This window comes from Stylophora pistillata, chromosome 5 (genome assembly GCF_964205215.1).
Source record: "Stylophora pistillata chromosome 5, jaStyPist1.2, whole genome shotgun sequence".
NCBI lineage: Eukaryota > Metazoa > Cnidaria > Anthozoa > Scleractinia > Pocilloporidae > Stylophora > Stylophora pistillata.
The window spans coordinates 6,357,069-6,384,475 of NC_142523.1; the positions used below are offsets into that span (position 1 = coordinate 6,357,069).

The following is a 27,407-nucleotide window of genomic DNA, read 5'->3' on the forward strand; positions in this document are numbered from 1 at the left end:
GGGGTTTGTCGTGTCCACTAAAAGTTTCACAGCCAGAAACTTAATCATTGGCGCTTGACTAGGTTTCATCTGTTGCATCTGTTATTCAATTTATACCACCGATCGTGCGAGCGTAAGCTTCGGTCTCGCCTTTCCTTCTTGAATTGAATAGCTTCCTTCTTATCTCACCAATTAATACATTTCTACAATAAAGCAATACATTTGACTAAGCTACCTTTAAATTTTGTAACGAGAAAAATGTAACTCCCCATAGAACGCAACATGCTCTATATGGATTCCAAAAGACCACAAAGTACTGTACGTGTTTTTATACAAAAATCAAGGTTAGGACAATGAAAGATGTCTTGTTGTTTTTCGTTCTTACCAGAACTTGGGGATTCCGTCTTTGGTACTCTGCCAGCAGTGGAGTGTCCTTCATAAGCAGTTTTCCATGTTTCGAAAAAGTCGTGAAGCTGCTCTTCATTCTGGACTATCTGCTTAAGAACCTTTCTGCGTTCATCAAAATAATAAATTTTTGTCTGCCCAAGATCGTTGCATTTACCAGTCTTGTCATTTTTTCCCACCACTCCCACGGTGACCCAACCTTCTTTCTCAGCAGCTGCAAAGATCAAAATGCACATCTTGAAACCATTCATAATATTCTGCCAAATAATAACGGTATCGCCCTCATTTCCTTCAAAGATAGAGAACAGTATTAAAACAAGCTACCAAACTGCAGGTTCACGAGAAAGGAAACAGTGTCGATTCTTGTCTCGTGTAAGTCTCAGATTTAAAAGACAATGTCTTTTTGGCTCATGAAATAGATAGTCTTAAAACTTTGCCAGTCAGTTAAAATCTGTGGGTAAGTTTCAAATACCTTCCTTTTTCTTTGAAAATTAATTTCACTGCCTACCACGTAGGAACTAGCTGTCTCAGTATCATAATCTCAAAACAGTGATTTTAGATGCAATCACAGGCCTGTAACTTACTTTGACAAAGGACGGTATTTCAAATTAGATTTTTCAAAGACGATGTCTATGCCTACGCACTGCGAACTTTTGTTACTTGGCTTCGCAATCTTCTGTTATTCTATCAAGCTTAAATATCAAATGGAGCTAAGCTGTTCTGGTGCCGATACACTTCCAGACAGCAATATCACTGGGTATCAGGAACCTGCATGGACCAAACTTGGAAGCTAGGCTACTTTCCACATCATTCAGATGTTTCTTTTTCAGCGCCGAAGAAAGTTTCATTTTACAACGACTTTATGTTCCGTAGGCCACAGAAAATTGAAATATTAAATTGTTGGAAGGCAATATATAAAAACAAAAGATTAATCAGAGAAGATTTTGGAATTGGCTACTGGTAAAACATTCATGTTAACACATGGTTTTAACCCTTTAACTCCCAGTGGCGACCAAAACAGAGTTTCAACTGGCAATATCAATACAATACAAGGTAGCCAAGTGAAATTAAGAAAAATAACAATAGGAGGTTATTGCTTGATCCCATGCCAAATTTTCTGAACTAACATTATACGATAATTTGGTTATATCAACTAAGTTCAAATTGTAAATTGGTCACCGTAACGAATAAAAAAGCTGACATTTCGAGCGTTAGCCCTTCATCAGAATAACAGTAATTAGTATATACTAAAACAGTGGATAGCGTGGAAGGCGCGCTCTGATTGGCTAGTCAAGCTCCGAATATCCTTTGCTATTTATCTCCAAGCAACTCGGGAAAAAATGGCGTCCCGGTTTGCATCCGTGACAAGCAAAGAAATCACTCAAATCAATTTTTGGTGGGGCATATTATCTCACTGTATTAGTATATACTAAAACTATCGGTGGGTAGCGGTGGATATTTACCTCGCCGCTTCGCGGCTCGGTAAATATCCACCACCAACCACCTCCACTTTGGTGAATAGTTGTTAATTATTAAAAACTAGATCATTGGATGATGCAATTCAAGACTTTTTATTGGCTTAGCCATTATGGTATATCAGCCAATATACCATAATCTACAAATATGGTAAGCGTACGTGTCAGCTTAAAATTAAAAGGGAGCTAAGAATTTAATAAAATTTAATAATATAATTTAACGTTTTTAATAAAACAATTACTCCACTCGCGCTTGTTGGATATGAGATGATTATAGCCAACTCGGTGCTACGCGCCTCGTTGGCTATCTATCATCTCACATCCAACGCACGCTCGTGGAATAATTGTTAATTATAAGAATTATGCAGGAGACAGCAAGGAGAATTGTTAATAAGGTCTTTAGGGTGAAATAGATTAAGGAAAGTAAAGGTATCACCAAAGGGAAGAGCATGTTAAATTCCGAGTCTAAGAGTGAAATTGTAGATGTGTTACACTGAAGCCGGGTAATATCACATTTGAGGAAAAATTAATGAATAGAAGAAGGAACCTGCTAGCTTTCACGAAACCCACAAAGTAACTTAACTGCAAGTCTCATGGAAATCTATTTCATTGTCAAAAACTGATTTGAACTGTAAACAGTATACATGTAACTGTGTATTTTGTAACAAGTATTTATTTATTAAAAATTGACTAAATATCTTTTGCAGGTTTTCGTAATGTTAAATTACTCTTTAACATACCGTAATGATTTGATTTAGTTCCCTTGTTGCGAGAAGCGCCCCCTCTCTAACCAGTTCTCCCCTCCTTGAGTTTGTTTTTGTTAACAAGGCCCCTATTCCAATAATCACCCCTATTGAGTAAGCACCCTCATTCCAATACGTGCCCCTATACTAAAAATCACCCTATTCCAAAAAGCACCCCAACTCTGTTTTGGTGATAGCACTCTTAAAGCACATGAAAATTCTGATCATTTATGGTTAATCTTCCTTCATTAAAAAAACAGTTGTCTTTATTTCAACCTGACAACACTGGTCTCCCCTACTTCTTCCAAATGAATTTGGAAAGAATTCAGTCATAATGTGGCACTTATTTATGTGTATACCACATCAAGAGTACTAATCAGTACAACTTTACTTACAAGGAATTCCTCTTCCAACAAGAAAGTCTGCCTCATCTTTAACTCCCTTCAGTTTAACAAAGCCCTGATGCAGTCCAAAAAACTTTGCAGTTCCAGAAGATATATCTGAGGGCAGGTCAGGAATGAACAAGAAATGGCAAGGTCCTCCACCCTATTTAGGTGGAACTACAAAATCACCTTCACTTTTCAAGAAACATTCATTTGTGATTATCATTATCTGCACAGTGATAATAGTACATGAACATATATATGTTCATGCTATTGTTCGATTCCTTATAAAAGAAGTATAGTTAGTTAGTTTAACTCAGTAGTTCAGAGTGTCAAGATCAGCACTTACAAGCTCACAGAAAAAGTAACTCCAGTACATGTAACCTCAAGTTAGTGACCTATTTTACTGAGGATTTGGTATGTCACATTTGACCTATTATTGTATCTTACAGTTTGAGTTCAAGAATAATATGGTTCATGTGTACTTATCTCAATCCAATTGTTTAGTCTTTGCTTGAATCCTTATATTAGTTGATTCATGTTCAAAATGTGTCAAGATTGCATTCAGCTTTCAGAGTATTGCATTTATCTGCATACTTGACTTAAAGTTCAATGGTGAAATCAGATATTTCACTACAGTCTTCATTGTTTAGTCCATCAGTAATGACAGACGTTGTCCTGTCACTGAATGAGATTTTGCCAGTCTTCCTAGTTTTAAGTCAAAGGACAATATGAAATTGTGATTGAAATTAGTCTTATCTAATGTTATGTTGTTTTGAGCTTTTGTTTTATCAGTATTGACTTGTTTCCAGTCATTTCATATATAATTCCAAGAATAGCCCACCATTCAATAGTTCTATGTTTGGTTAAGAGGATTAAGTCTTTTAAGTGTCACACAATGATTACTGTTCTGTCATGCAATGCTTTAAAATTGTCTTGTTAGTGCCTTGCTATTGTATGACAATCGATTGTATTGTTTTATTTCATTATTTTAAAGTATTGATTTGTTATTTGTCATTTATTATTTCTTTTAGCTTGCAATCACCCTTTCTTTTAATCAGTATTATTTCTTTTGTACTTTCCTGTATAAATAAATTTTATTGTGGCTATAAGTCTGTCTTGTTGTTCAAATAACAACATCAGAACCTGCCTCGGTCACACTGATATAAAAATATAAAAAATACAAACCACACAGCCAGAAATAAAAAAACTAAATCAGCATACAGAGAAAGTTCTTCCAATATTACATTTTCAAGTCTGAAAGCTACAACGAACAAAGATGCCTGCTATTATTTTACCTTGAAATGTAATACACCAAACAACCAAAATCTGGCACACACAAAACTCAATGCTATCTAGCTCTCCTACTAACAGAAGAGGCTCAAAGGAGCTCAATCTGGAACCCATCCTCACCACCCAATATATGATGGGAACTTCACTCTTGGTGACCAAAACTAGCCCAGGTCATACCATTGTGTGGCTTTTATATTTCCCACACAGTCAGCTCAATCTATCCAATGCCATCAGAATACAATTACTTCTCTATTTATGTAGTCAGGTTTGAATAAGAAAAGAATGGACACTGTCTATCCTACATAGAAAAACATAAAGACAACTTTGTGAGAAATTTAAATGTAATAAAATAACAATTTTCTTTTACCTTCAAAGATATCTCTGGTGGGTCAATGGTTATGTCAAAACTGCCAATCCCTGATAGATTCAGAGACAAATTTCCTTATTCATGGGAAAAATGAAAAAAGATTGTAATTGATTTAATGAAGAATGACTCCAACGATAGTTCTATACACTATTGTGTCTACCACTGTCATACACCAGCCCTATAAGTAAGGATAGTAAATTTTCTTCTTCTAGCTCAATTAGACAAACAAACCAGAGTAGTTTCTCAGAAATCTCAGAATAATCAGGGATTCTCATCCTTAAGAGCCACTGACCATAAATATTGAGAACATGCTGACAGTTGCTAACACATAGTCCTTTTAACTCTTTAAAAATGTAAATTTCTTGTGATGTTGAAGTCTGAATAGTGACCTATTGAGATAATGTGCCCTGTTTTCTTTGCAGAGGCAAATGAAGAGGTGCACCATATTATATACATTTACAAATGGTAATATACATCATATCAAAGCTTTATCGTTATCCTTGTAGCCTAATTTTTGAACTGTCTACATGTATCTTAATGGCCCACCATAAGCAGCACGTCCAGGTTGAAAAGAGTTTGGGCTATTATTACTTAAATGCAAGAAAGGGTGTGGTATATAGTTTACAAATCAAAATATATATCATTTTAAAGCTTTATCCTTGTAGTGCAATCCCTTAAAGTTTCTCTCTTGGTCTGCCCTAAGTAATGTGTCCATGTTGAAAAGAGTCTGTGTTATCATGACAACAAATGTAGTAAGATCCATTAAATGGTTGTCATGCAAGAGGTCATGTACATGGAACATTTCTGCCACCCGGAGAGAATGACCATGGCCTCTCAAGTGACTGATTGTGTTGCACTGTTTTTCAATTTGGTTTCAAAGTACATTTGATTATTTCAACAGATCACTATTTAGACTTAAATGTAACAACATAACAAGAAGTTTATACTTTCAAAGAAATAAAAGGACCATCTGCTTGCAAAAAAAATTTCAAAGTGACTGCATGGCATGGTGGCATGAAAAGTTGCCAAAGTTGTGTCATTTTTCATTGCCTAACAGTGGGAAAATGCCCATCTAGGCATCTTTTGAACTTTTCCATTGTCAAAGAAAGCAAACTGCCACAAAACTTTTTAATGTAATTGTTGAAAAAGGTTCATCAAAAGGGTCCTTAAGTGAAAATAAAAATAAATTATTAAATTTTGAAATTGTCAGCTAATTTTCAATGTTTATGGTCAGTGGCTCTTAACATGCAAAACAAAGGCATGAAAACCTTTGGTTCATGCCTCTGGAAGCTCTAGGTGGGGAAAGGCATCCCCCTTTCACTTTTATAACTAGAGGCCTGTTTGAAGATGTCATTTCCTGCAGTTTGAGATCACCAACAATTGTGAACCTTATGTACATGCACGTGAAGTTTGCATACTCAATTTTTCTACAAAAAGGAAACAATTTATGGTACTGAATCTTCTGTATCTTAATTCTTTTGCCAGGGAAAGTTACCGAAAAAAAAAAAAAAAGAAAGGAGAATATGCTAAAGGTGGGAGGTTTTTCAGCCAAAATGTATGTGCTATCCTGGAATCTCTCATGTATAAACTACAATACTCACCATTATCACTGCAATTGTCAGAATTATCCTGAAATGGAAGCCATGATTTCAAATAAGACCAGCAATCACTTCCTCCACTACCAGATGTAAAACCTTCAATAAGGAACAGAGGCTTCTTTAATGTGTAACCCAATTTCAATTTGTTCCATAAATGACTTCACAAATAATTGCCTACTTTACTTTATGATCACAACCATCCCAATAGAATCAATAACCTTGATTATGTGTAATTACCCAACATCAAAATTAAAGAAAAACATAAAAAACCTTGAGGCACATGCCTTACAATACAATAGACTTTATTTCAAGAGGGTAGCATATGACAGTAGTTAAACTGATGATCCTGTGGCCCTCTACCTATGTACCTATATAATTATACAATACTATCAAGTGTTATTCTATTATTTATTATAATTAACAGAAAATCATTTTAATTAACAAAGTTATAAAATGGTGCACTGAAATTGTTAGTTTCTATCTGGCTTTTTAGAAGAGTGTTTACTGTCTCTTTTTGAAACTTTTCGTGCCTTAACCAAAAACTGTGTATGCTTAAACCATATTTTAGCTAACACATCTCCCACAGAGAAACGGCACATTCCTTCAACTGGGCCTCCCTTAATTATCAAACTTAAGTAAACTTGAACTTATTAGTGGATCAATTTTAGCCATATGGAAATCTCCCTACAGAAAGCCTTGTCCTTCACTTACTTTGGTTGGATTGTACAAGGTGCTGATTATTTACTTTTGAATTACCTCCAAACTTTTGTTTTTCTTCAACCACAATCCCATTCAGTGAACCAGTTCTGCCCTTTTCAGCTTCAGTTGCACACTGATCATCTCGTTCACCTATCGTGATCAATAATTCAAATAATTCAGAATAGTCAACAAACTGACAAATGGAATCAAACTTAGTTGTAAATCTTAGGTTTCCTGTGCACAAGGCCCAGTCTCTGCCAAGGTTTTGTCATTCAACACTAGGTCATACCCGGGCCAAAATGTGTTTATACCACTTGTTGTTCTTACCTTAATTTTTCAGATAGGGATCATTTAACTAGACTCACATCAAAGCAATAAAACATCATGGAATCATTACCAATGTTGTAGCAATTTTCATGGTTACAGACAAGGGCACTTGCTTGTTTGTAAGGATTTCTCATACAGTATTGTATTTGAACAGTGTGCTGAGCTTAGTTGATCAGATCTAATAAAACATGCAATTAGCATTGAATTAACGGCTGTTACACTCAGTCTCTCATTCTGTAGAAATCTTGCTATAAAAGTAATCATCTTCACGTACCCTGGTTGGATTGTAAAGTGTGCTCTTGTTGTCCTCCCTTTTTTAACGCAGTTATGCCATTTTCAATTCCAGTTGCAAAGTGATTAAGAGGCATCTTTCCTTTACCTATTACATTCAATAATTAAGACAATTCAGAATAGTCAAAGAACTGACAATTGGAGTCAAATTAATTCTCCAATTGTATCACACTTTCTTTTGATAGCCAGACTGTCTAAAGGATAGCACACAATCTCAGATTCTTCCAAAAATGAGCTGTCTCATCTGCTTGCATTTTCTTCCACAATATGGAAAAAAATGTCCTCTTTTGTCCCATGGGCTGGGAAACTTGCTTTGTTTCAGAACAGTATGAGGTTATACAGAATTTTTGCACTCATATTTGATTCGTAATAAACCCGTGAAAGTGACAAATTAGATAATAATAATAATTTAAACGCTTTTCGTCCACCAGAAGTTGGTAAGTTAAACAATTTTTCGTTCGATACAATGAAATATATGAAGTTCATATATTTTGAACTGCGGTATTAGATACGTATGATGCACGATCCTTGCAGTAGATAGCGCTATTTAAGCAATAGCGAAAATCAGACCTGAAAAAAAAAAAAATCAGGCCTGTACGGGATTCGAACCACTGACCTCTGCGATACTAGTCCAGCGCTCTACCAATTGAGCTAACAAGCCAACTGGGAGCAGGCCGTTAAGTTGATTCGTAATAAACCCGTGAAAGTGATAAATTAGATACAATGAAATATATGAAGTTCATATATTTCATTGTATCGAACAAAAAATTGTTTAACTTGCCAACTTCTGGTGGACGAAAAGCGTTTAAATCACCAGATTCAGTTGATGCGCATGGCAACGTTTTCAAAAGGTCTTTCCCGACAGCTTCTCTGTTTTTTACAATTGGCAAAAACTCATTCCAAAATTCACTCCGCTGGTCTTTGTATGTAAACTTCAAACACTCTCCAAAGCCCATATATCCGTTGTTTTCAGTACGTATTAGTATTTTTACTGTTACTTCACGTTGGACTAGACTGACTGTGACAATTAAAACAACAAATAAATATCAATGGATCATGTCACTCCAAAGGATCAGATGCAAAACCTAAATTAAGAGCATCAATAATATGACCTCAAATTAAGGGAGGGACTTGGAAATGTATAGAAAACATGTATCCTGTGTTGCGCAATTTTCCATCATATCTCATTTTTCTGGAACGACCTTAGGTAGTTACTCACAAAATTCGAATTAAGGTTTAGTGTTAAAATTTCATTCCTAAATAATTTTATTATTGAAGGTTTTCTGTACCCTCTCTGACCGTCAGAATGTATCCGTATGATGTAACTCATAGATTATAGAGACGCGCGTTGCAGGAAAAAACTTTAACTTTAGCCTCATTGACATCCACCATTCCACGAAGACGTTTACGAAATTTAAATCAGAAGTACCATCGCCAGACCAATGAACGAGACGTTGAGCACGGCCATAGGTATCTGTTTGCTTGGCATCAAACACTTTCGAAAGTTATGTAGCGCTGCCTGATGTATTCATAAGTTACTTACCAAGCCACCTTTTTTTAATCTTTGTCGGGTATTTTTTCAAACACAAAAACTGTGATAAAATCGCAGCTTTTTGGTTGCGCGCATATCACGCGCGCTACGGTATATTTTGATCGTAGTATTTCGCCGACTTAACTTTAAAAGAACGAGTCGTCAGAGTTAAAAGCTGAAATTGGGAGAGTTTTCGTCTTGTTCATCAGCTACCGCAAATGGACAAATGAAAACACGTGAGCAAACGCTGAAAAAGCTGCTCGAGTGATGCTACCAGCGTTGAGTTTTGAAAGAGAAAAGGATATTTTCTGCTTGTGAAACGCGTTTGTATGTTTTTCTTTTGTTCTGAAGTGTTCGGGCCATAAACTGAACTGCTCAAAAGTAGACGAGAAAGTAAATAGTTGTAACAACCTTAACGTTAAAGTCAGCGTAACCCTTTAACTAGTGGCAATCAGTCACCTCTCCCTTCCCCCCAACCCAATTTTCGTCTTCAAATCTCTTGAGCTACATTGATGCCTCAGGATACCACACTTAGGCAAAAGTTCCTCCACCGAAAAGATTTCGCCTGAACTTGACACTGATCGTGCGCTATTTAAACCATCTGATGAAAAGATACCGGAGAATAATCAAACCATAACAATAGGCAAAGTTTGCTACGCATTAAGTAGTGACAAGTTGGACGCCGTATCCTAACCCACTTGTCAAAGTACCTACTGAGAGAATTAATAAGCACACGTAACTTACTTGGATTATAACCAACCAAGGTGTAAGAGTTTTTTCGTATCAGGTTGGCCACTCCAAGACCTTCAAAATCAGCCTTATATGATATAACATCATCTGGCAGTGGATCCAAGAAAAGTATTTCAAGCTCTCTCTTTTCCTAATGGTAAAATGAATTAAAAGGAAAATAGTTGAACATGAATAGACTTAGCTATCGTAGTGACATATTGTATACCTACTTTTGCTTTGATGGACTTTTTATTTTTGTTACATACCTGGAATGTTCTCTCCAATAGCCCACGCTCCCATTGGTTACTTTACTCACCTTGAGACCTGTCCCTTAATCCACTGACATCAATAGATGATTATTTTGTCGCCAATATATACTTCAAAATAATAATCCTAATCGATGATAGGAGTGATAATAATAACACTTTAAGTCTAACATTACCTCTGTGTATGCCCAATCAGGTATCAATCCGGCACAATCACCCGCAGATGATTCTATACATAGCACAAAAAATTACAACGAGATTTAGGTAAAGATTAACATTTATCACAAATATCGACTAGGCTGTAAACAAAATAAGTTCAGATTACGATGCATAGCTGTATGTTTTGGTGAACTACAACAAGGCATACCAAAATACATTAAACTAGACCAACCACCAAACAACGCCAAATACCTGGCACCCGCCGGAGCACCGGCGGGTTATTCTGTTGCGAATCGCCGGGTATACTTTCCCCGTCCAAACCGAATTTACAGAACAAAAGTTAAATAAATAACATAAAAAATAATATTCAATTTAGTACTAAAGCCTTCATCATATTTATTTTTCAAATATTCCGTGCTCTTTAATCGTTATCAAATAACTTTGTGCTGGACCTAAATCATCATCAACTATTTTTAAACAAATAAACCAAAGGCAGTTCTTCTAGAAAACAAACTCCGGCAGAAAGTTTGTATGTCAGCAAGTGGAAGATTTTGAATTTTAGATTAAGAAAATTCATCACTCAATGTTTTTTATTTGACCCATAATCAATGTGTACTACGCCTTATAAACAGGTCTAAGCTTCGTTGCCTTAAAAACGTACGGGCATGTTTTTTCTCAATCGATAAATAATCAAAGATAATGCTCGATCTAGTTTACCTTGAGCTGAGTTTTTCTCCACATTATCTGTACCATGAGGCGAGGGTTCTATTTCCTCCTCAGAATCATCTCTGTTTGTAAATGAAGACCCACTCCCCGCTTGTTGATTGTTTCCTATCTGATGTCGTTGCCTTTCAGCCTCGGTCGCGATTGAACCAAGAGAATCATTCTTATCTAGTGATATAGAACAACATGGTAAGCTAAAAACGTCAGAAGATATTGCAAGGCTTTTAAAATTGAATTTTAGATGTATAACTATGAAAAGTAAATCAAAATGGACAGCAGCTCTGTTGAAATGATTCTAAAAGCCTGAGTGATAGCACAAAAATAATATGGGAGTAGAATTGGCAGAGCAATTATTTCTGAGAGAAAAAAGTCCACAACTACCTAATGTGATTTGCCCTGAATCAGCATGAATGGATGATTCATGCTGTGAATCATCCATTTCGCTACCAATCGCATCAGTGTCTGCGGGTGACGGCAACGGTGATACTTCATCGTCTGCTTCGTAGCCACTCTGGTTCATGTCACCACCTGGAGAATCTACCGATTGGGCATCATCAGTACCTGGTGTGAACAAATAAAACAACAATTGTGGTCTGTTTTCACTTATTTCTTGCCACACTTACACTGTGGAACCAGCCAATCAGACAATAAAAGAATTGCAGAAATTCCCTACAGCAAGGTCAAATGTATTTCATGATCTCCTGGTTTGGGACAGGCCAAGATCGAGCCCAGGTTCCCCAAAACCCGTTCTACAAAAGACACTAAAGGAGCTGTTGATTGTCGGTGTAGCGGTACTCGCTGATTGAAATAAACCTCTACTTATTGACATGTGACATGGATATCCGTGTTCTGAATCACCCGTTTCGCTGATATCTATTTCACCGTAAGAGATTGATGAACATGTTGATGCATCATCATCTGCTTTGTAGTCACTCTGATTCACATTACCATCCGGGGAACTTACCGGTTGGGCATCAACAGTACCTGGTGCGAATAAATTAGCCCCAAACAATAGTTATTGTCTTCTCTAATCTACTCCTGGTTACAATTATACCCATGCAACCAGCCAACCATTAAGAAGATTGCAAACATTCCTGACAATAAGGTTACATGTTTTTCATGATCTCTTAGTTGGGACCCTACTGAAAAGACACTAAAAGGAGCTGTTGATAGCTATTATAGCAATACTCACTGTTTGCAGTAAACCTTAACTGCAGGTGATATGCAGCCAGGCATGTATTTTGTAATAAAAGTGAACACTTACCAGGTAGACAAACGTCCTTCTCAGCAGCATGCTTCAGTTCCAACCAATTAATGGTTTCACTGCTATCCTCATTACCTGCTTCTACTGCTAACCTGCACAAACAGAAAAGTGACTAATGCAAGGTATTGTCATGTTGAAAATTAACACCTTTTCTTACAGCTTCTGTATAAAATTTAGGAAAAGTGCCAGTGTCACCTCGCACAAACTGGGTTGTACATCGTTTTGGTAAAGAAAAGCACAGTGAGAGTAGAAAGTGGCTCGGACATGAACACGAGCTAGAACACAAGGACAAGGGACTGAACTTACACCCAAAGATCTGCAGAGATAACAATGTTGTCCAAATTTATCTTACTCCAGGACCTGACTAGGAATAATATTTGCATTACGTTTTAAATGACAAACTTAGCTTTCAATACACGCCAAAGAAACGTAAATACATTACCTTTTATTCACATTCTCCAAGAAATCGCCCAAGATGGCATGCCCATTAGCTCTGGCAACATCCTCAGGCAATGTAGAATTGTTCTTGTAATGTTTAAAAACTACTTTTCCAGCTGAGGTGCTGAAAACCATTTCAAGAAATTCATAGCCATCTAATTCAGCAGCTTTGTACAACAGTAGGGTTAGAACTCTTATGGATAGAGCATCACTTCTCTTATTCAGGTTAGAAGATCCTGTTAAAACAATCCAAACTCGACATATATAGTTATATAACAAAATGTAGTACTTTTAGATTGACAGTCATAAAACCAAAACCAAAGTCATAATAACAACCAATTAAACAAAAGGAAAGGAACATAGAAGAATTTGCGAATAAGAAGAAAAATATCAGAAAAGCGAGGGGAAACTAAGAATGACTGAGTAACGATTGTTTTTAGTTCAAATTTGACTGTAAGAGAGAGGGGCGCGAGAGCAAATAAAGGCAAGAAAAATACAATCCTCTCCTACAATCAATTCAGACACTACTATTCAGATCATTTCGGTCTTGCCTTATAAAAATATTACACTGGAAAACGTAGCTTTCCTATAGCAGTCCACGAATGTTTTACTCCACACCATTTCATTGAGACATACAATCAAATATAACCCTGAGGATTCTGAGTCCACGGTAATGCATACACACGAGACTAGATTTAGCGGTTTCTCTGGAATACTCTGATAAATTGAGTATAGCAATTAGCCTACGTTAGCCTCTACACCTTGCTGTAGTACGGTCAATTATGAACATGATACTTGGGTGAGCATTCTTTACCTTTTCCTTCTCCGTTATGATTCTAATCTCACCCATGCTACGCTTTGGGTCACCGTAAATTAAGAATTTTGTTTCAATCTCTGCGATTTCCAAAAAAACTGACAAGTCTTTTTTGAGTAAACAATCCTGCACTGTCGCACGGCCAGTATTTACCTGCTCCCATGGCTGCACCACGAGAGGCAGCCTCTTGAGGATCACCACCACTAGTTCCTTCTATTCCGGGAGTTTTTCCTAACGCATCAAAAAGCAATTTCTGGTTCCTCTTAACTAGAACAATTTCTCCAAGTATAGCCTGAGCATTCACGGTAAAGGTAAAATCGGTATATCCAATCGATCTTCCGTCTGACCCATCATACTCCACGCTGACTTTCACCTTTCCTATCTTATTAGATACTGACATTAAAAGTTAAAAAAGAAAAGAAAGAAACCAAACGTCACATCAATTTCGTTCATTTCTATTGAAGATATACCCTATCTATCAGTACTGTACTTGGTAATTCGTTGTATTTCATTTTGTCGCAACACCTGGTTTTCTTAACATCGCGAGTAGATCTAATACAGCTGTAAATTGATTAATCTTCGATTAGAAGGTTTCTTCATCTTAAGTATATTGTGTACAGTTTAGTGAATTGTTGGTGGTGGGAAAAATTCAATAGGGTTTGTTGTCAACACTTAAACAAAGTTTCTTCAAGGATTTTTCTCTGCTACTTCTAACTAATAAATCATGGATTGAATTTCTTGATCGTCAGCAATGTTTATAGTACAGAGACTTGAGAGACCTAAAAAATTAATGAAATATTCTGGAAAAGCTAAGTTATCCTCTTCTACTCAATTATAAGCCTGAGATCTTCATCCTGCGGAACATAATTGAACAGTCAGGTCAACGAATGGCAGGCAACCCCGTACTTAAACTTTGTAGACTTTGAAAAAGCTTTTGACTCTATCCACCGAGAAAGTCTGTGGGTAATAATGGCCAAGTATGGAATCCCGGAGAAGATCGTGAAAATGGTAAGAGTATTTCATGACGACTTCAAGTGTGCTGTAGAAGACCAGGGGGAAACATGTGAGTGGTTTGACATTAAAACTGGTGTAAAATAAGGATGTAATATGTCGGGATTTTTGTTCTTGATTGTTATGGATTGGGTAATGCGAAGAGCAGTTGGCAATGGTGAAAATGGTATTAGATGGAAGTTTACAACAAATCTGGATGACCTGGACTTTGCGGACGATATAGTCCTGCTCTCATCTACCAAGCAGCAGATTCAGGAGGCCAGACGGGTGGTACTCAAAATCAACAAAGAAAAGACAAAAGCGATGAGGATCAATGCAAAGAACCAAGAAAAGATCATAATTAATGGACAGGATATTAAAGATGTCGATGAGTTCGTGTACTTAAGGACCAAAGTTTGTAGAGAGTGGTGGTATGAAGAACTTGAAAAACAGGTTATCAAAAGCCAGAGGTGCCTTTAACAAACTAAAGAAGATCTGGATCTCTAATAACATATTGAGGAAAACAAAACTGAGGCTGTATAAAACTCTAGTAGTGCCAGACTCTATGGATCTGAGACATGGAAGATGAACAAAGGAGATGAGAAAGCAGTGAATGTATTCCATAAGAGGTGCCTACGAAGGATCCTCCGAATCCGATGGCAAGACCATGTCAGCACCAAAGAGCTACTGGAAAGGGCAGGTATGAAGCCACTGAGTGCGGAAGTGATGTCTCGTAGATGGAAAATGATTGGTCACATTCTTAGAAAAGATCGTAATAATGATTGCAATGTTGCTATGAGCTGGGCGCGAGAAGGTAAAAGGAGAAGGGGAAGACCAAAAACTACTTGGAGACGTACAGTAGAGAAAGAAAGGCAAGAGGCAGGTTGGAGGTCGTGGGAGGAGGTGCGGACAGCAGCAACCAATCGAGAGGAGTGGAAAAGCTCTGTGAAGGCCCTATGTGCCACGAGGCATGAAAAAGATTGATGATGATTACTTAATTAAAGCCTGAAATTAATTTGTAGTAGTTGCAACCTATTTCCATGTATACACTGTTACTTAATTATTAAATATCTATTTACCTATGTTTCCAGTTAGTGTTTTACCATTTTCTATTTCCAAAGGTACCGTATCAACACCCTCAAAATTGGCCTTTAGGTTCAACTTTTTGTACTCCTTAGGCAATTCTTCCCTCAAAGTGATGCAGAAGGGTATAATTTCCTATCAAAATTGACAAGGAATAAAATGACCGTCAAGGTAATAAATCACTAGAAATATTTTTGAATAACTTTCTCTCGGGGCACTTTACGGTACTCGAGGCTATGATCCATATCTACTGCCGAAGACTTGATGGGTCTAAAGAAAATTGTTGTGCTATTATTGCACTGGAAACACATAAAGTCCATAAGACAGGATCAGGACCAAAATGATCAGAAAGGAAAAGATCTTGCAACTCCATTAAAAGTAGTCACAGTGAAATAAAACGATCCGCTTAAATGCTATCTGAAATGCCTTATTGACCAAGCGTGAAGTCAGATGGCTTGATATTGGCCAACATCTTTTTTTGTAAGTGTTTCTGTGGACCGAGACAAAGTTGAGGTCTACAAAAAAGTAAAAAAGAGGCTAATATCCACCTTTATTATCCGACTACACCTAGTAGAGTACAAATAACGCCATAGACGAGTATAAATATCACGTGGTATTTGTATTCTAGAGTACCGGTTAAACAGGTTTTCTCGCATCGTGCAAACGAAGATTTGGATTGTAGTTACGAAAAAAAAAATGGCGGACAATTTGAATCATATTTCCGACGACGAAGAGTCAGAATGGCTGGCAAATATAGATCCAAGTTTATTAGATGAATCGAACGAAGAAAAACAGCTAGACGACCAGGAAATTTCTTCATTTATTGAAGAAAATAGAAACAGCAACACGACAACGCGCCAATTCCGTTCCGCTTCGAATACTCCCCGTAAATAAATATCTGCGAAATTCGTCCGCACTAGAAAAACAGCTTGGCGTGTTGGATAGTAAATAACTTATTGGACGGTTTGTTGTGTAGTATCGCTGAGTATTTTTACTCATTCGTTTGTATTTTGACGAGCCCGTAGGGCGAGTCAAAATACGGCACAACTCGTAAAAATACTCAGCGATACTACACGACAAAACGTCTAATAAGATTTATTAAAAACTGGATCAATGGATAATGCAATTCAAGACTTTTTATTGGCTTAGCCATTATGGTATATGAGCCAATATACCATAATCTACAAATATGGTAAGCGTACGCGTCAGCTTAAAATCAAAAGGGAGCTAAAAAATCTGGTTTCTTCTTACAAAATAATTATTTCTTGGGGGCGTTTTTAATAAAACAATTATTCCACTCGCACTTGTTGGATATGAGATGATTATAGCCAACTCGGCGCTACGCGCCTCGTTGGCTATCTATCATCTCATATCCAACGCACGCTCGTGGAATAATTGTTAAATAGATCTTGACCGAACAAGCTCTATTGCATAGTAAAAACAAGAATGACCTGAGAAAGAAAGCTAGCTTTGATGGTGCGTGATCGTTTTACATTTGGCAAATTGAAAATTTAAGTTATTTGATGGGTGTTCTTTGAGTTGTTAAAATATTTCCACAAAAGCAAATTCAGGTCCTGCTCGGGAATGGCACTAACTTCTGTTGCCCCGTTTCCTGTTACACAAACCCGCTTCCATGCTTTCATATCACTTTGCTTTTAAATTTTTATATTTTCCAGTTTTTGTTGCACGAAAAACTTACGAAACTCGTTTTCTTTTTCTTTTTTAGCGGGATCAAAACGGGAAATTTGTTCGTGTAGCCATTTAGAACACAGGATTTCCTTCATATTGCCCACGGACGCTGCCAGCATTATAATAATACCTGTTCATACTGCGGGAATTTGGGTTATAAATTAAGCATTCTGCACAAAACTTACACCACAACAAAAGATAAGGCAAGACTGGCAATTCTACGGTAGAAGCAAATTAAAATAAAACGCTGCGCGCAAAGTAAAAAACAAAACAAAAAACAATTCGATTATCAAACGATTACCTGGATTTGTCCTGTTGCAGGAAAGATTTGCTTGACCACTACAAAAATTCAAACTTAGAATTAGAAATTGAATGCTATCCAAAACAATTTGTAAACAGTTAAGCCTATTTTTGTAGGAAAACACCTATAGCAATGTAACCCTTAAAATGTAACCGCTTCCCGGTTAGCTCAATGGATAGAGCGCTGGACTGATGTGCGGGAGGTCGAGGGTTCGAGCCCGGCCGGACCAACGCTCAGGGTCTTAAAATAATTGAGAAGAATTTGCTACCTTTCTATAACATCAAGAAATGGTTAGATATTCTGGTCTCCTCGGATAGGGACGAATAAATGAAGGTCCTGCAGGGTTGGGGTAGGAGACGTTAATTTCCCACACACGAGATTACTGTGTGATGATGCCCTCCCCTGGGGTGGGATGGGTGGGAGGGTGGACTAGCATGAATGGTTCATATGTTCCTTTCTAGTCCTTCCCCACTGCAAAACTTAATGCAGCGAAAATGGACTAAATTAAATTAAATTAGATTAAATTAAAAAGTGTTGAAAGCATATGTAAACGCTAAAAGCATTTGAGTGATTATATTGAACAGGGTATGCCTTTACAAGGTAATTTGGTTTTATGATCGACTAAGTTGATTATGTAAACTGGCCACCGTAAAGGGTTTCAAGCGTTAGCTGGCATCCTTTGTTCAAATTAATGATACAATAATAAGTAAATCCTTTTGCTTGAAAAAGAATATAGCTATCAATAAATTCATAAGAGGGCCCTGAATAAAAGATGGTAAATTGCCAACTAAGTGAGTAACACTCAGTTCACACTCATTGTATGTTCTCTCATATTGTAAAAATATTTCAGAACTACTCACTACATTTAACTTGAGGCTCAAGTTTAAGTCATGGTTTTTGCGACTTACCTCCAGTAGGGGTCAAAAGTTCAAAGAACACATCTTTACCCTCCTCTAAAACAGAGTCACTTTGCCCAGAAAAACCAAAAATCTGCCATAGGAAAAGAGATTTAATTCAAACAAATGAGAAGCTCCTCACAATGGTTTCCTATTTTTGTTTGATTACAGAAAGGTAATCTATCCAGAGCTAGATCTATCCTAGTTTAAAGTAAAGAAATTTAGAGGTCAGCCAGTACTAAACATACTAAAGTTTCCCATACAGTACGCAGTGTATCTTTTCGATTCACTTTTTATCGATAAATAAGGTAAAGTTTACGACACGTTGTAACCGACAAGTTACCGACACTTCGCCGACAGGTCACCAACAGTCGGCCGTTTGTCGACCGACACTTTTGACTAAAACTGTCGGCAAACCGTCGGCCGACAGTTGGCCGTTGTGTCGGCCGACAGTTGGCCGTTTTGTCGGCCGACAGTTGGCCGTTTGTCGAGCGACTGTTGGCCAACTGTCGTCCGTTGTCGGTCGACAAACGGCCAACTGTCGGCCGACAGTCGACCGACAAACAGCCGAAAAATGGCCGACAGGTTTTTTGGGAGCTCTTCTTCACAATTACCCTTAATATGACCATAGTGACCCAACCAACGGAAAAGTTATGGAGAGACAAAAAAAGTTCTCCACTCAAAGGGATCCCTTTTTGCTTATTGCCTCCACATTTTGATACTGCTCATGAAAAAAGTTTAAAGGTCAAATGTAAATTAACTCTTTTCAGTTAACTGTCTCATAAATGTTTAAAACTCCTCTCCTATAAATATGCCGTCTTTCATACCCCATATTTCTCACAGTTCATGTGACCTTAAGCCTTTTTTCGAGGAGGAGTTGTTTTAACCAAATGACAGATACAATTTTAAGCAAGAGCTTTGGATGGATGACACATACCTCGGAAGGCGTGCACAGATCTATGGGAGAAAAGAATTACAAGGGTCAATACATATAAGTAAATTGTGTCGCTCTCTAACATATTTTCTTTTTACATATTATTCAGACATGTATCAGGCAGGCATTATCGATTATTTCCACCGAAAAAATAACCAAAAGTTGATTGCACAATTCCTGGAGAATAGTATATGCTTTACATATACGTGTAGCAGAACACATAAACGCACTGAAAGCTTCAATTTCTGAGAGTGACCCATACGCGGGCCATTCCAACACTTCAGCCACAATGAAGCCCGCCTAAAATTTAAGAACCTTTTAAACTAAAATTTCCCAGTTAAGCATCCCTTGCATAAAACAATTCTGGGCTAAAATCTCAAAACAAGATCCTATGTTTGGAATGGAGAGTTTTTTTTCAAATACAATACAGTTCATCACATGCGATACAAAAAGGGTGACACACACTAGTCTGAACAGGGGCAGTGTTATAAGACCACAATACTGCACCTTCAATACCTCCACACCATCAACAAATTCATCTGCATGTATAACTTAACCATGTTAAGCAGGGCACTGTAAGGCTGCAGTATCACAACCACACCCACGAATACAAGTTATTTTAACCAAAATTAAGATCTTAAGAAGCCTAATTTCACAGTTAACATCATTTATGTAATAACAAATGGGCCCATAGAGCTGTCTGCTCTTTTTTTATCATTAGCTAAATTATACACTAGTTTCTAATAGCGATAAAAACAGAATGGACTGGTTTGGATGCAAAACTTGCTTCCCTATTCCTAAAATTTACATTTTAAACAGAGGCTTTGTGATTGTCCAGTTACCGGGACATTTGACGAATCGGTCCCTGGTCTATAAAAAGCCATGTGATCCAACATTTGTTACAAATTCCAGTTGAGGACTTAAACTTAAAATATAATGGCGATGACAAAATAAGTCGCGTTGTTTAATAACACGTGAGTTTATTCATTGTAATGCCTTTCAAAAATGTACAAAACGTTTTTGCTGTCATAGTAATCCCCTTTTAGTCAGACAGCATTACAGCAGTTAGCTTGGGCCAAATATTTTCCCATCCAGTCCATACACTCATTCAAAGTACAAATTGCATGAACTATCACCATACCTTCTGAATGATAAGCAGAGTCACTAGCTTGAGCAACACCGACAGTATTGTTCATGATCGCATCCTGGCTAGAGTCTGACTACATGATTGAAAAATGATTAGGTCAAGAAAGCATTACAGAAATTTTGATCATAATGAAGGAAGTTGGTTTTGTGCAAAAAAAAATATGGAAAGTAAATAATATTCAGTTCATAATATGTTTGGCCAGACCATTCAAAACATTGATATAAACACTAAAACAAGTCTTAAGTTTGACTGCCAAACAAAGGCAGCCCACAAATTGATAACTTTCATTGCAAGTTTTATGATCTCTAAATCTATTTACATGCAATTAATAATAAGCTAGGATCAAGTACTGTTATTGCTAACTATTACGTGTTTGAGAGTTTAGTCACTGAGGTTGAACTAATTCAGTCACCCCATTTTCAGAATATTTTACATAAAAAAAAATTGTCAAGAGCATATAACAATTTTTGTACATTGAATTCCCTCTCTGAGAGCATGTAAGTATAGGAAGAACACGACAATTCCAAAATTAAAGATATTTAAAGGTTGAAAATAAAAATACCTCATTTTTGATGGGTTCCCGATCTGTAGTCACAGCTGTTTGTTGGGAAGGATCAGTTTCTGATGTTGCTACATGGAAAATAACAAAGTTCTTAGTTAAGCATATTTAAATGTAACTGCTCTTGTCATTCTCTCGAAGCTATCCTTATTTCAATGCAAAGCTTTATTAGCTAAGTTTTAACATTTTACAGGAAGGGCTGACTGCATTTCCAGGATCAAATGACTCACCATGCCTGAAATAATAATTCCTTCTGAGTTCTTCATTTTTAACAACGCAATTAGCACTACATGACAACACAAGCAGACAATAGGGCTGATCCCTAAAAAAAGTGGTACTTTTTGAGCGCCTGAGGTCTAATGAAGTACATGATATGAAATAATATGACATCTCCCTTCCTTTAGAAATAATACCACATCAACAAAGAGATCGAACGTATTCTATACCGGGACATTCCTCAGTTGTTATAAGCGTATTCCTCAGTGTTCTTATTATTATAAATCTATTCTTCAATTTCTCTAATCTTATTGGTTTAGCCTATGTGTAGGTATCACAGCTCTCCCACATCTGGTGACATATCCTCAGCTGTGCCTGAGGTCCTTCACAGAACGTTGTTCGTTAAGGCTGTATCATAAGATCCCAGTCTAGCCGCTGTACTGTCCTTCTGTGATGTCACTGTGAGACTAACTAGGTCAGGACTCGTTGTCCGTTGGCACACTGAGTTTACCATCCATTGGCATCAAGGGTCATTTGCCATTTGCTGTCGTTGTTTCTGGTCACAATTTGGACTGCGTTCTTCGATAGGTGGCTTCTGTACTGCTGAGTCTGATGGTTTTCACTGCCTCATTATCAGGACTGTTGAGAAGGGCCCTCTGGCACACTGGTAATCTGGCTTTGAATTTGTTGTTTGTGAACAGCTCTGCCATAGACTTCAGCTGGTGACCCAAGAGAGTGGCTACGAAGGACAGAATAGCAAGGTATAGGTCTTCTCTGTTCTCATCGCACTTTTGGAGAATGCTCTACACAGTCTGAACCATTCCCTCAGCAAATCCATTTGATTGGAGGTAGATCAAGGAGCTAGTATTGTGCTCTCCTCTGTAAACGTTCATAAAGAGCTTAAATTCTGCTAAGCTGCACTCCGGGCTATCATCAGTCATAAGCTGCGTAGGGATGACAGGAACTTGCCGATTTGGTCTGTTGGTAGGAAGTATCACTGGCCACTGATATCGAACAATTCCCTAGATGGCCTTAGTATATGATGTTGAGGACCTCAGGTCTGAGAGTGGGAGGTAATTACAGTGCCATCTCATTTGGTCAGTTCTACACTGAAATTTAAATAGTCATAGGGGCAGTTGGGGGCACTCTTTTCTTTTCTGTGGCCATCACCCAAAGACCACTTCTTTTAGCTACTAAAATGTACTATCTTCCCCTGTTTTGTCACAAATCTGTTGTAGCTTTGTTGGAAATGCGAGGAGATTCTGTGTGAAGTGGTTGATGCATATTTTTGGAAGTTGACCTTTGCTAGAGGTGGGCGTTGGCTATTGGCACATCACGATCTTTCATGTGTCCACAGAAGGTACCTTCCCGGCATTTAAACTGCAGTTTGTCTTTGTTTAAATTTCTTCCCCTATCCCTAGATCTGATCATTAGGTTTATCATATTTGCATCGTGCTCTTCCTCTGTAGCTCCCTATATGAGCGTATCATCAGCAATACTGGGGACTCCTCTTAGGCCTTCTAGTCCTGACTAAATGTTTCTGGAACACATCTCGTGATACAACAAGGCCAAAGGGGAGCTGTGTAACTGACTCCAGGCGCGATTACCGCAAGTTCAGAATTAGAAATAAGGACGTCGAAGCACTGATTAAGACCACTGGACTTTGTGTTGATTTCCAATGAATTATCTTTATTACAATGTACCAATGCTCAAAAACCGTCAAACTAAAATACAAGCGAAAATATCTTGTCTAAGCGACATGAAAGAACAAAGCCGAACAATAATTGGATGTAATAAAAACACGAATGCAGGAAATGGCAAAACAACTAAACTAGCTAGAAATAAACCGACGAAATGAGACTAAAAAAGGTAAAAACATGCGCTTACCGATTGTCCTCTCTGTACGCCTGACTAGTTATATACGCAAGATCCATAAACTTCGCAACAAACTCAATAAACTTCACAAACACAAAAAACTTAGACCGCATGCAGACTACTAGTAAAGACGCACGCGGTTCTGAAATATGATCTGCCGGAAACGTCACTAATATTTAACCTTGACAGTTACAAGCTGGGTGAAACAACATCTCCAAACTGGGGTGTTCAATGTAGCCAGGTAGGAGCTGACTTCATCTAATGGTACATGCCAGTAGCCTTCCTTTGCATCAACCAAACCAGAGAATTTGGCAGTGCCAAGCTGTTTGACTCTTCATCAATTGTTTTAGTATAGTAATGCTCACACTTTATTGCCTTTTTGGGTCGTGTGGGTCGCGACAAACTCTGATTTTGGTGACTTCTCCGTAGTCATAGGTTGTTTCAGAGAGGAATATACTGTTAACCCAGTCTGTGGGTTCGCTTCCTAGAATGAGCACACCAACTTCTACCATTGGGGCAACTTCCCTTTCAAACATGAATTGTATTGAGGATTGCATAGTGTGTGTTCATTAAGGCGAGTCTCCTTGTCTTCCTCGGAGGTTTCTACGCTGCAACTAAATTTTACTAGCTCAAGTGCCTTACAGGTTTTACAACTAAGCATTGCAGGTCCTGGTACATCATTGGTATTTAAAAATGAACTTTTTAATACTACCATAGCCTAGCTAGGTATGCTGTAATCCTTGAACGTGTTAGGCCATGGTGTCTCTGTTGGCGATCGGGATTGAATCTGCCACAATCTTCTTTTGAAATAACATTTACCTCCACACCAGTGATATCCTTGCAGGTAAGAGGTAAGAGTACTGTGTGTGTACCATGAAGGTCTGCTGTGACTTAAATGGTGCAGCTTTCCTCTGCTTGATACTTGTGAACTAAATTGGGCTTCCTACTGTTCCGAGGAAGACTTCGTCATAGCTTGAGCATTCGCTTGTTACACCATCAGCCTGTTCTTTTGGTAAGGTCATCACATCTGCCCTAGTTTTTCACTCTTTACTAAGTCCCAACGGCCTCTCTGTATCGCTTTCCTGTAAGTGGGGTTGTGTGTCATTTTTTTGTATTATCCCTAGTCTGTGGAACCTGTATTGAGCGCTCAACCTGTATCAAGTGGTCACTCACTCAGCCATCCCCTGTGGGTGACCGCTTAATACAGGTTCAACTGCACTCTCTTAATATTTCCAACTAGCCATAACTGCAGCAGCATTTTCATTAAAACGACATCAAGTTAATATCAACTAAGTTTACATCAACTAGTTTATATGAACTAAGTTCTGACGAAGGGCTAACGCTCGAAACGTCAGCTTTTTAACTCATTACGGTGGCCAATATTATTTTACAATTTCAACTTAGTTGAAATAACCAAATTACCTTTTTACTCCCACCAACGCAGCACTAGTTTCTTTAGAAACTTTCACCCTTTATATAGCTAGTTTATATACACCACCAGTTAACTGATTGTATTTTTTACAAAATTCACCAAGACTGCTCTTTTTTTGGGCTACTAATTAACCTTTGAATGAAGTAATCAAGTCTACTTTTAATCAAAAAAGAAGAAAAGAAAATAGTTACACTTAAAAATCGCTTTCAAATACACCTTCATTAAGGGAAATTTGCATGGCTAATTTGAAATCATCACCTTGCTCTGCAAGGCTTGCCCCAGAGGCTTGAGTGTTTTGAGAAATTTGATCACTTACTCCATTGTTAGTAAAACATGTTAAAGTTGTTGTATTATAATTATAGTACCCACATAAGTATAATATGCACTGTTTGCACCTTAAGGTCACTGTCAATAAAATAGGGACCTCTCCGAATGTTCTGGCAAAGTTTAGTCAAAATCTGACAAAACCACGCACCCTAGTATATGTAGTGAGTTCAAGTAAAGGACGTATTTCCCGTAAAAGTAGTTTCCATAAATCAATGTATAATCCTTTTTAAGTCATTCAGCGTTCCTATTCGTATCCTTAGTTTGGGTTCAAACAAGACAAGCCCTAATAGTCATACAAATACAATAAAAATACTTACTGACCAAGTCAGGTTGGGGAGGAAGTATTTGGCTCTATAGGTCATGATGCTTGTACCTTCCTGCCCCTCCATTCAAAAGTCATGACCTCAGGCCACATAGTTTCCTTTGCAGCCCTCTCACTCGTTCAAAAGATATAGTGAATGAACCATTACCCTTACCTCCTGACTGCTCAGCAGTGTCACTAGCTACAGCCACACCAATGGTACTGTTCCTGATTGAATCCAATCCAGAGGGTGACTACATGATTGAGAGGTTATCATTATGAATAAAGCAAACTATTTCAGTTTGCACATTTATATGTCACATATAAAACTAGAGAAAAAGGTAATTTAGTTTGTACCCTTAATTATGAAATTATGGAAAGAATAATTTATAAGCAAATTACTGACTTGAGACCAAGGATTGCACCTGACTCAGGCTCTTTAAAACATACACATTCTCTAGGGAGGACTGTTTTCATGTGGATGCATGGGCTTTGAATCAGCTAGAGGAACTTAAGTCCGGTAATCTAGAGCAACTGATTTTCATAAAAATAAAATTAATAGCAATTGACTTATCTTTATTACTGAAGAGAGGTGGGGTTGATTTCAGGCTATCCAAATTTGAGCCCAAGCCAATGCAGTCATGACCATGACCCATTCAAAAATATAGATAAAATGCCAAAAATAAATATACCTCATGTGAAATGGGTTGCTGATCTACAGTTGCAGCTGGTTGTTGAGAAGGATCAATGTGTAATATCCCTACATGGAAAATAAAAATTAATACACCTATCTCTTAGTTACTGCTTGACTTGTTGTTATTTCACAACATGTTCTTCTTTCAATGAGGAGCACTACAAGTTTGAATGCAGGAAGGGCCAACGTTAATTAACTACATTCCAAGAATCAAATAGATTGCAACTCATCACCAATTTACACATGCCAATCACCATATTAAAACAGTTGTGTTCCAGGAGAAACAAAATTATATTTTTATATAGACTTTCATTTTCAAAATAAAATTTGAATATTAATGAATATTAATTTAACTGCTCTTTCTTATGCCACTGACCTTTAAATAAGGAAATCAAACCTTGTGCTAATGGCTTATTGGAAAAAGAACACAAAATATCTATTTTGTCTACAACTGTAGGTTATTAATTCATTACAAGGTACATTTTGCATTGTGATAATGCCCTTATCTCGATGCTGGTTTACCTGGCTGTATCAGACTTGCCCCTGAGGTTTGCACGTTTTGGGAAATTTGATCACCTGCTGTGTGATGAAAATCATATTGGTGGATTAAGAAATGAACATGAAAGCGATCTTCACAGTAATGAAAACTACTTGAGCTGTTGCAAAAATAAGAGGTTATGGGTTTGAGTCCTGTAGAGGCCTTATTTTTTTTTTTATTTTTTTTCTAATTTGCTAATGTCTGGCTTGTCCATATTAGTATGTTTGTTAACTGCAAGAAAAAATTAAATTTCGTTTGGGAATGAGAATATATAATGATATAAATTGACATCTGCATGCAGTTAACTCATTATAGAGCCATTCCCTCATTTTCATTTCAGAAATGCTCTCTTTTCCCAAGAGCCACCGCTGCAAAGCATGTCATCTCAAAAATTAAATCGAGTTGATATCACCATTATGATCAATTACTTGATTGTGGTTTTTACAAAATTTATTACAACTGTTTTTTTTTCAGCAATTAAGCTTTAAAAGAAATAACATTTTTCTGTCTCACAATTAGAAAGATCCCTTTCAGACAGCACATTTACACTTGTCTACAAATTGTTTCAAATGTATCTTAATTAAGAAAATTTTCATGGCTTTGAAATCATGACCTGAGTTTACCTTGTTCCATAAAGCTTGCCCCAAGGGCCTGAGTGTTTAAGGAAACTTGACTACCTGCAGTGTTGTCAGCTAAACATGTTGAAGCCAATCTTTGGCTGGGACTTGGCTCTACAGGTAACAAACTGATGTCATTGTTCATTACAATTCCTGGCAAATCAGCCACTACCAAGCAAAGACCCACAGACCAAAAAGATTAAGATAAATTAAAAAACAACAGGCAGACAAATTTTGAATAAATCCTTTCAACACTTAAATGAAAAACCCCTGCTCTTCATTTTCTTCTCAACATCTGAACATCATCACGACTAGAAGCTTAAT

The 27,407-nt window shown here is 37.4% G+C and overlaps 1 protein-coding gene across 6 annotated transcripts in view; it reads right to left on the minus strand.

Moving 5' to 3' along the window:
* The window catches only part of LOC111325029 (uncharacterized), a 225,318-nt gene that overhangs the window by 190,338 nt on the left and 7,573 nt on the right, over positions 1–27,407 (minus strand). For 4 of the 6 annotated variants that reach the window (XM_088759636.1, XM_088759637.1, XM_088759632.1 and 1 more), the window contains exons 7-29: positions 27,090–27,251; positions 26,451–26,507; positions 25,927–25,994; positions 25,410–25,488; positions 21,087–21,154; positions 20,519–20,597; positions 19,381–19,400; positions 18,456–18,537; positions 17,548–17,585; positions 15,554–15,692; positions 13,638–13,877; positions 12,675–12,906; positions 12,233–12,324; positions 11,350–11,529; positions 10,963–11,136; positions 10,263–10,315; positions 9,836–9,971; positions 7,544–7,648; positions 7,000–7,092; positions 6,247–6,339; positions 4,646–4,719; positions 2,998–3,148; positions 365–598 (exon numbers count right to left, since the gene is read on the minus strand). In XM_088759636.1, coding sequence (XP_088615762.1) covers positions 365–598; positions 2,998–3,148; positions 4,646–4,719; positions 6,247–6,339; positions 7,000–7,092; positions 7,544–7,648; positions 9,836–9,971; positions 10,263–10,315; positions 10,963–11,136; positions 11,350–11,529; positions 12,233–12,324; positions 12,675–12,906; positions 13,638–13,877; positions 15,554–15,692; positions 17,548–17,585; positions 18,456–18,537; positions 19,381–19,400; positions 20,519–20,597; positions 21,087–21,154; positions 25,410–25,488; positions 25,927–25,994; positions 26,451–26,507; positions 27,090–27,251 — 2,649 coding nt within the window. The remainder of the gene's footprint in view (positions 1–364; positions 599–2,997; positions 3,149–4,645; positions 4,720–6,246; positions 6,340–6,999; positions 7,093–7,543; positions 7,649–9,835; positions 9,972–10,262; positions 10,316–10,962; positions 11,137–11,349; positions 11,530–12,232; positions 12,325–12,674; positions 12,907–13,637; positions 13,878–15,553; positions 15,693–17,547; positions 17,586–18,455; positions 18,538–19,380; positions 19,401–20,518; positions 20,598–21,086; positions 21,155–25,409; positions 25,489–25,926; positions 25,995–26,450; positions 26,508–27,089; positions 27,252–27,407) is intronic. The other 2 variants (XM_088759634.1, XM_088759633.1) reach the window with 2 other exon arrangements.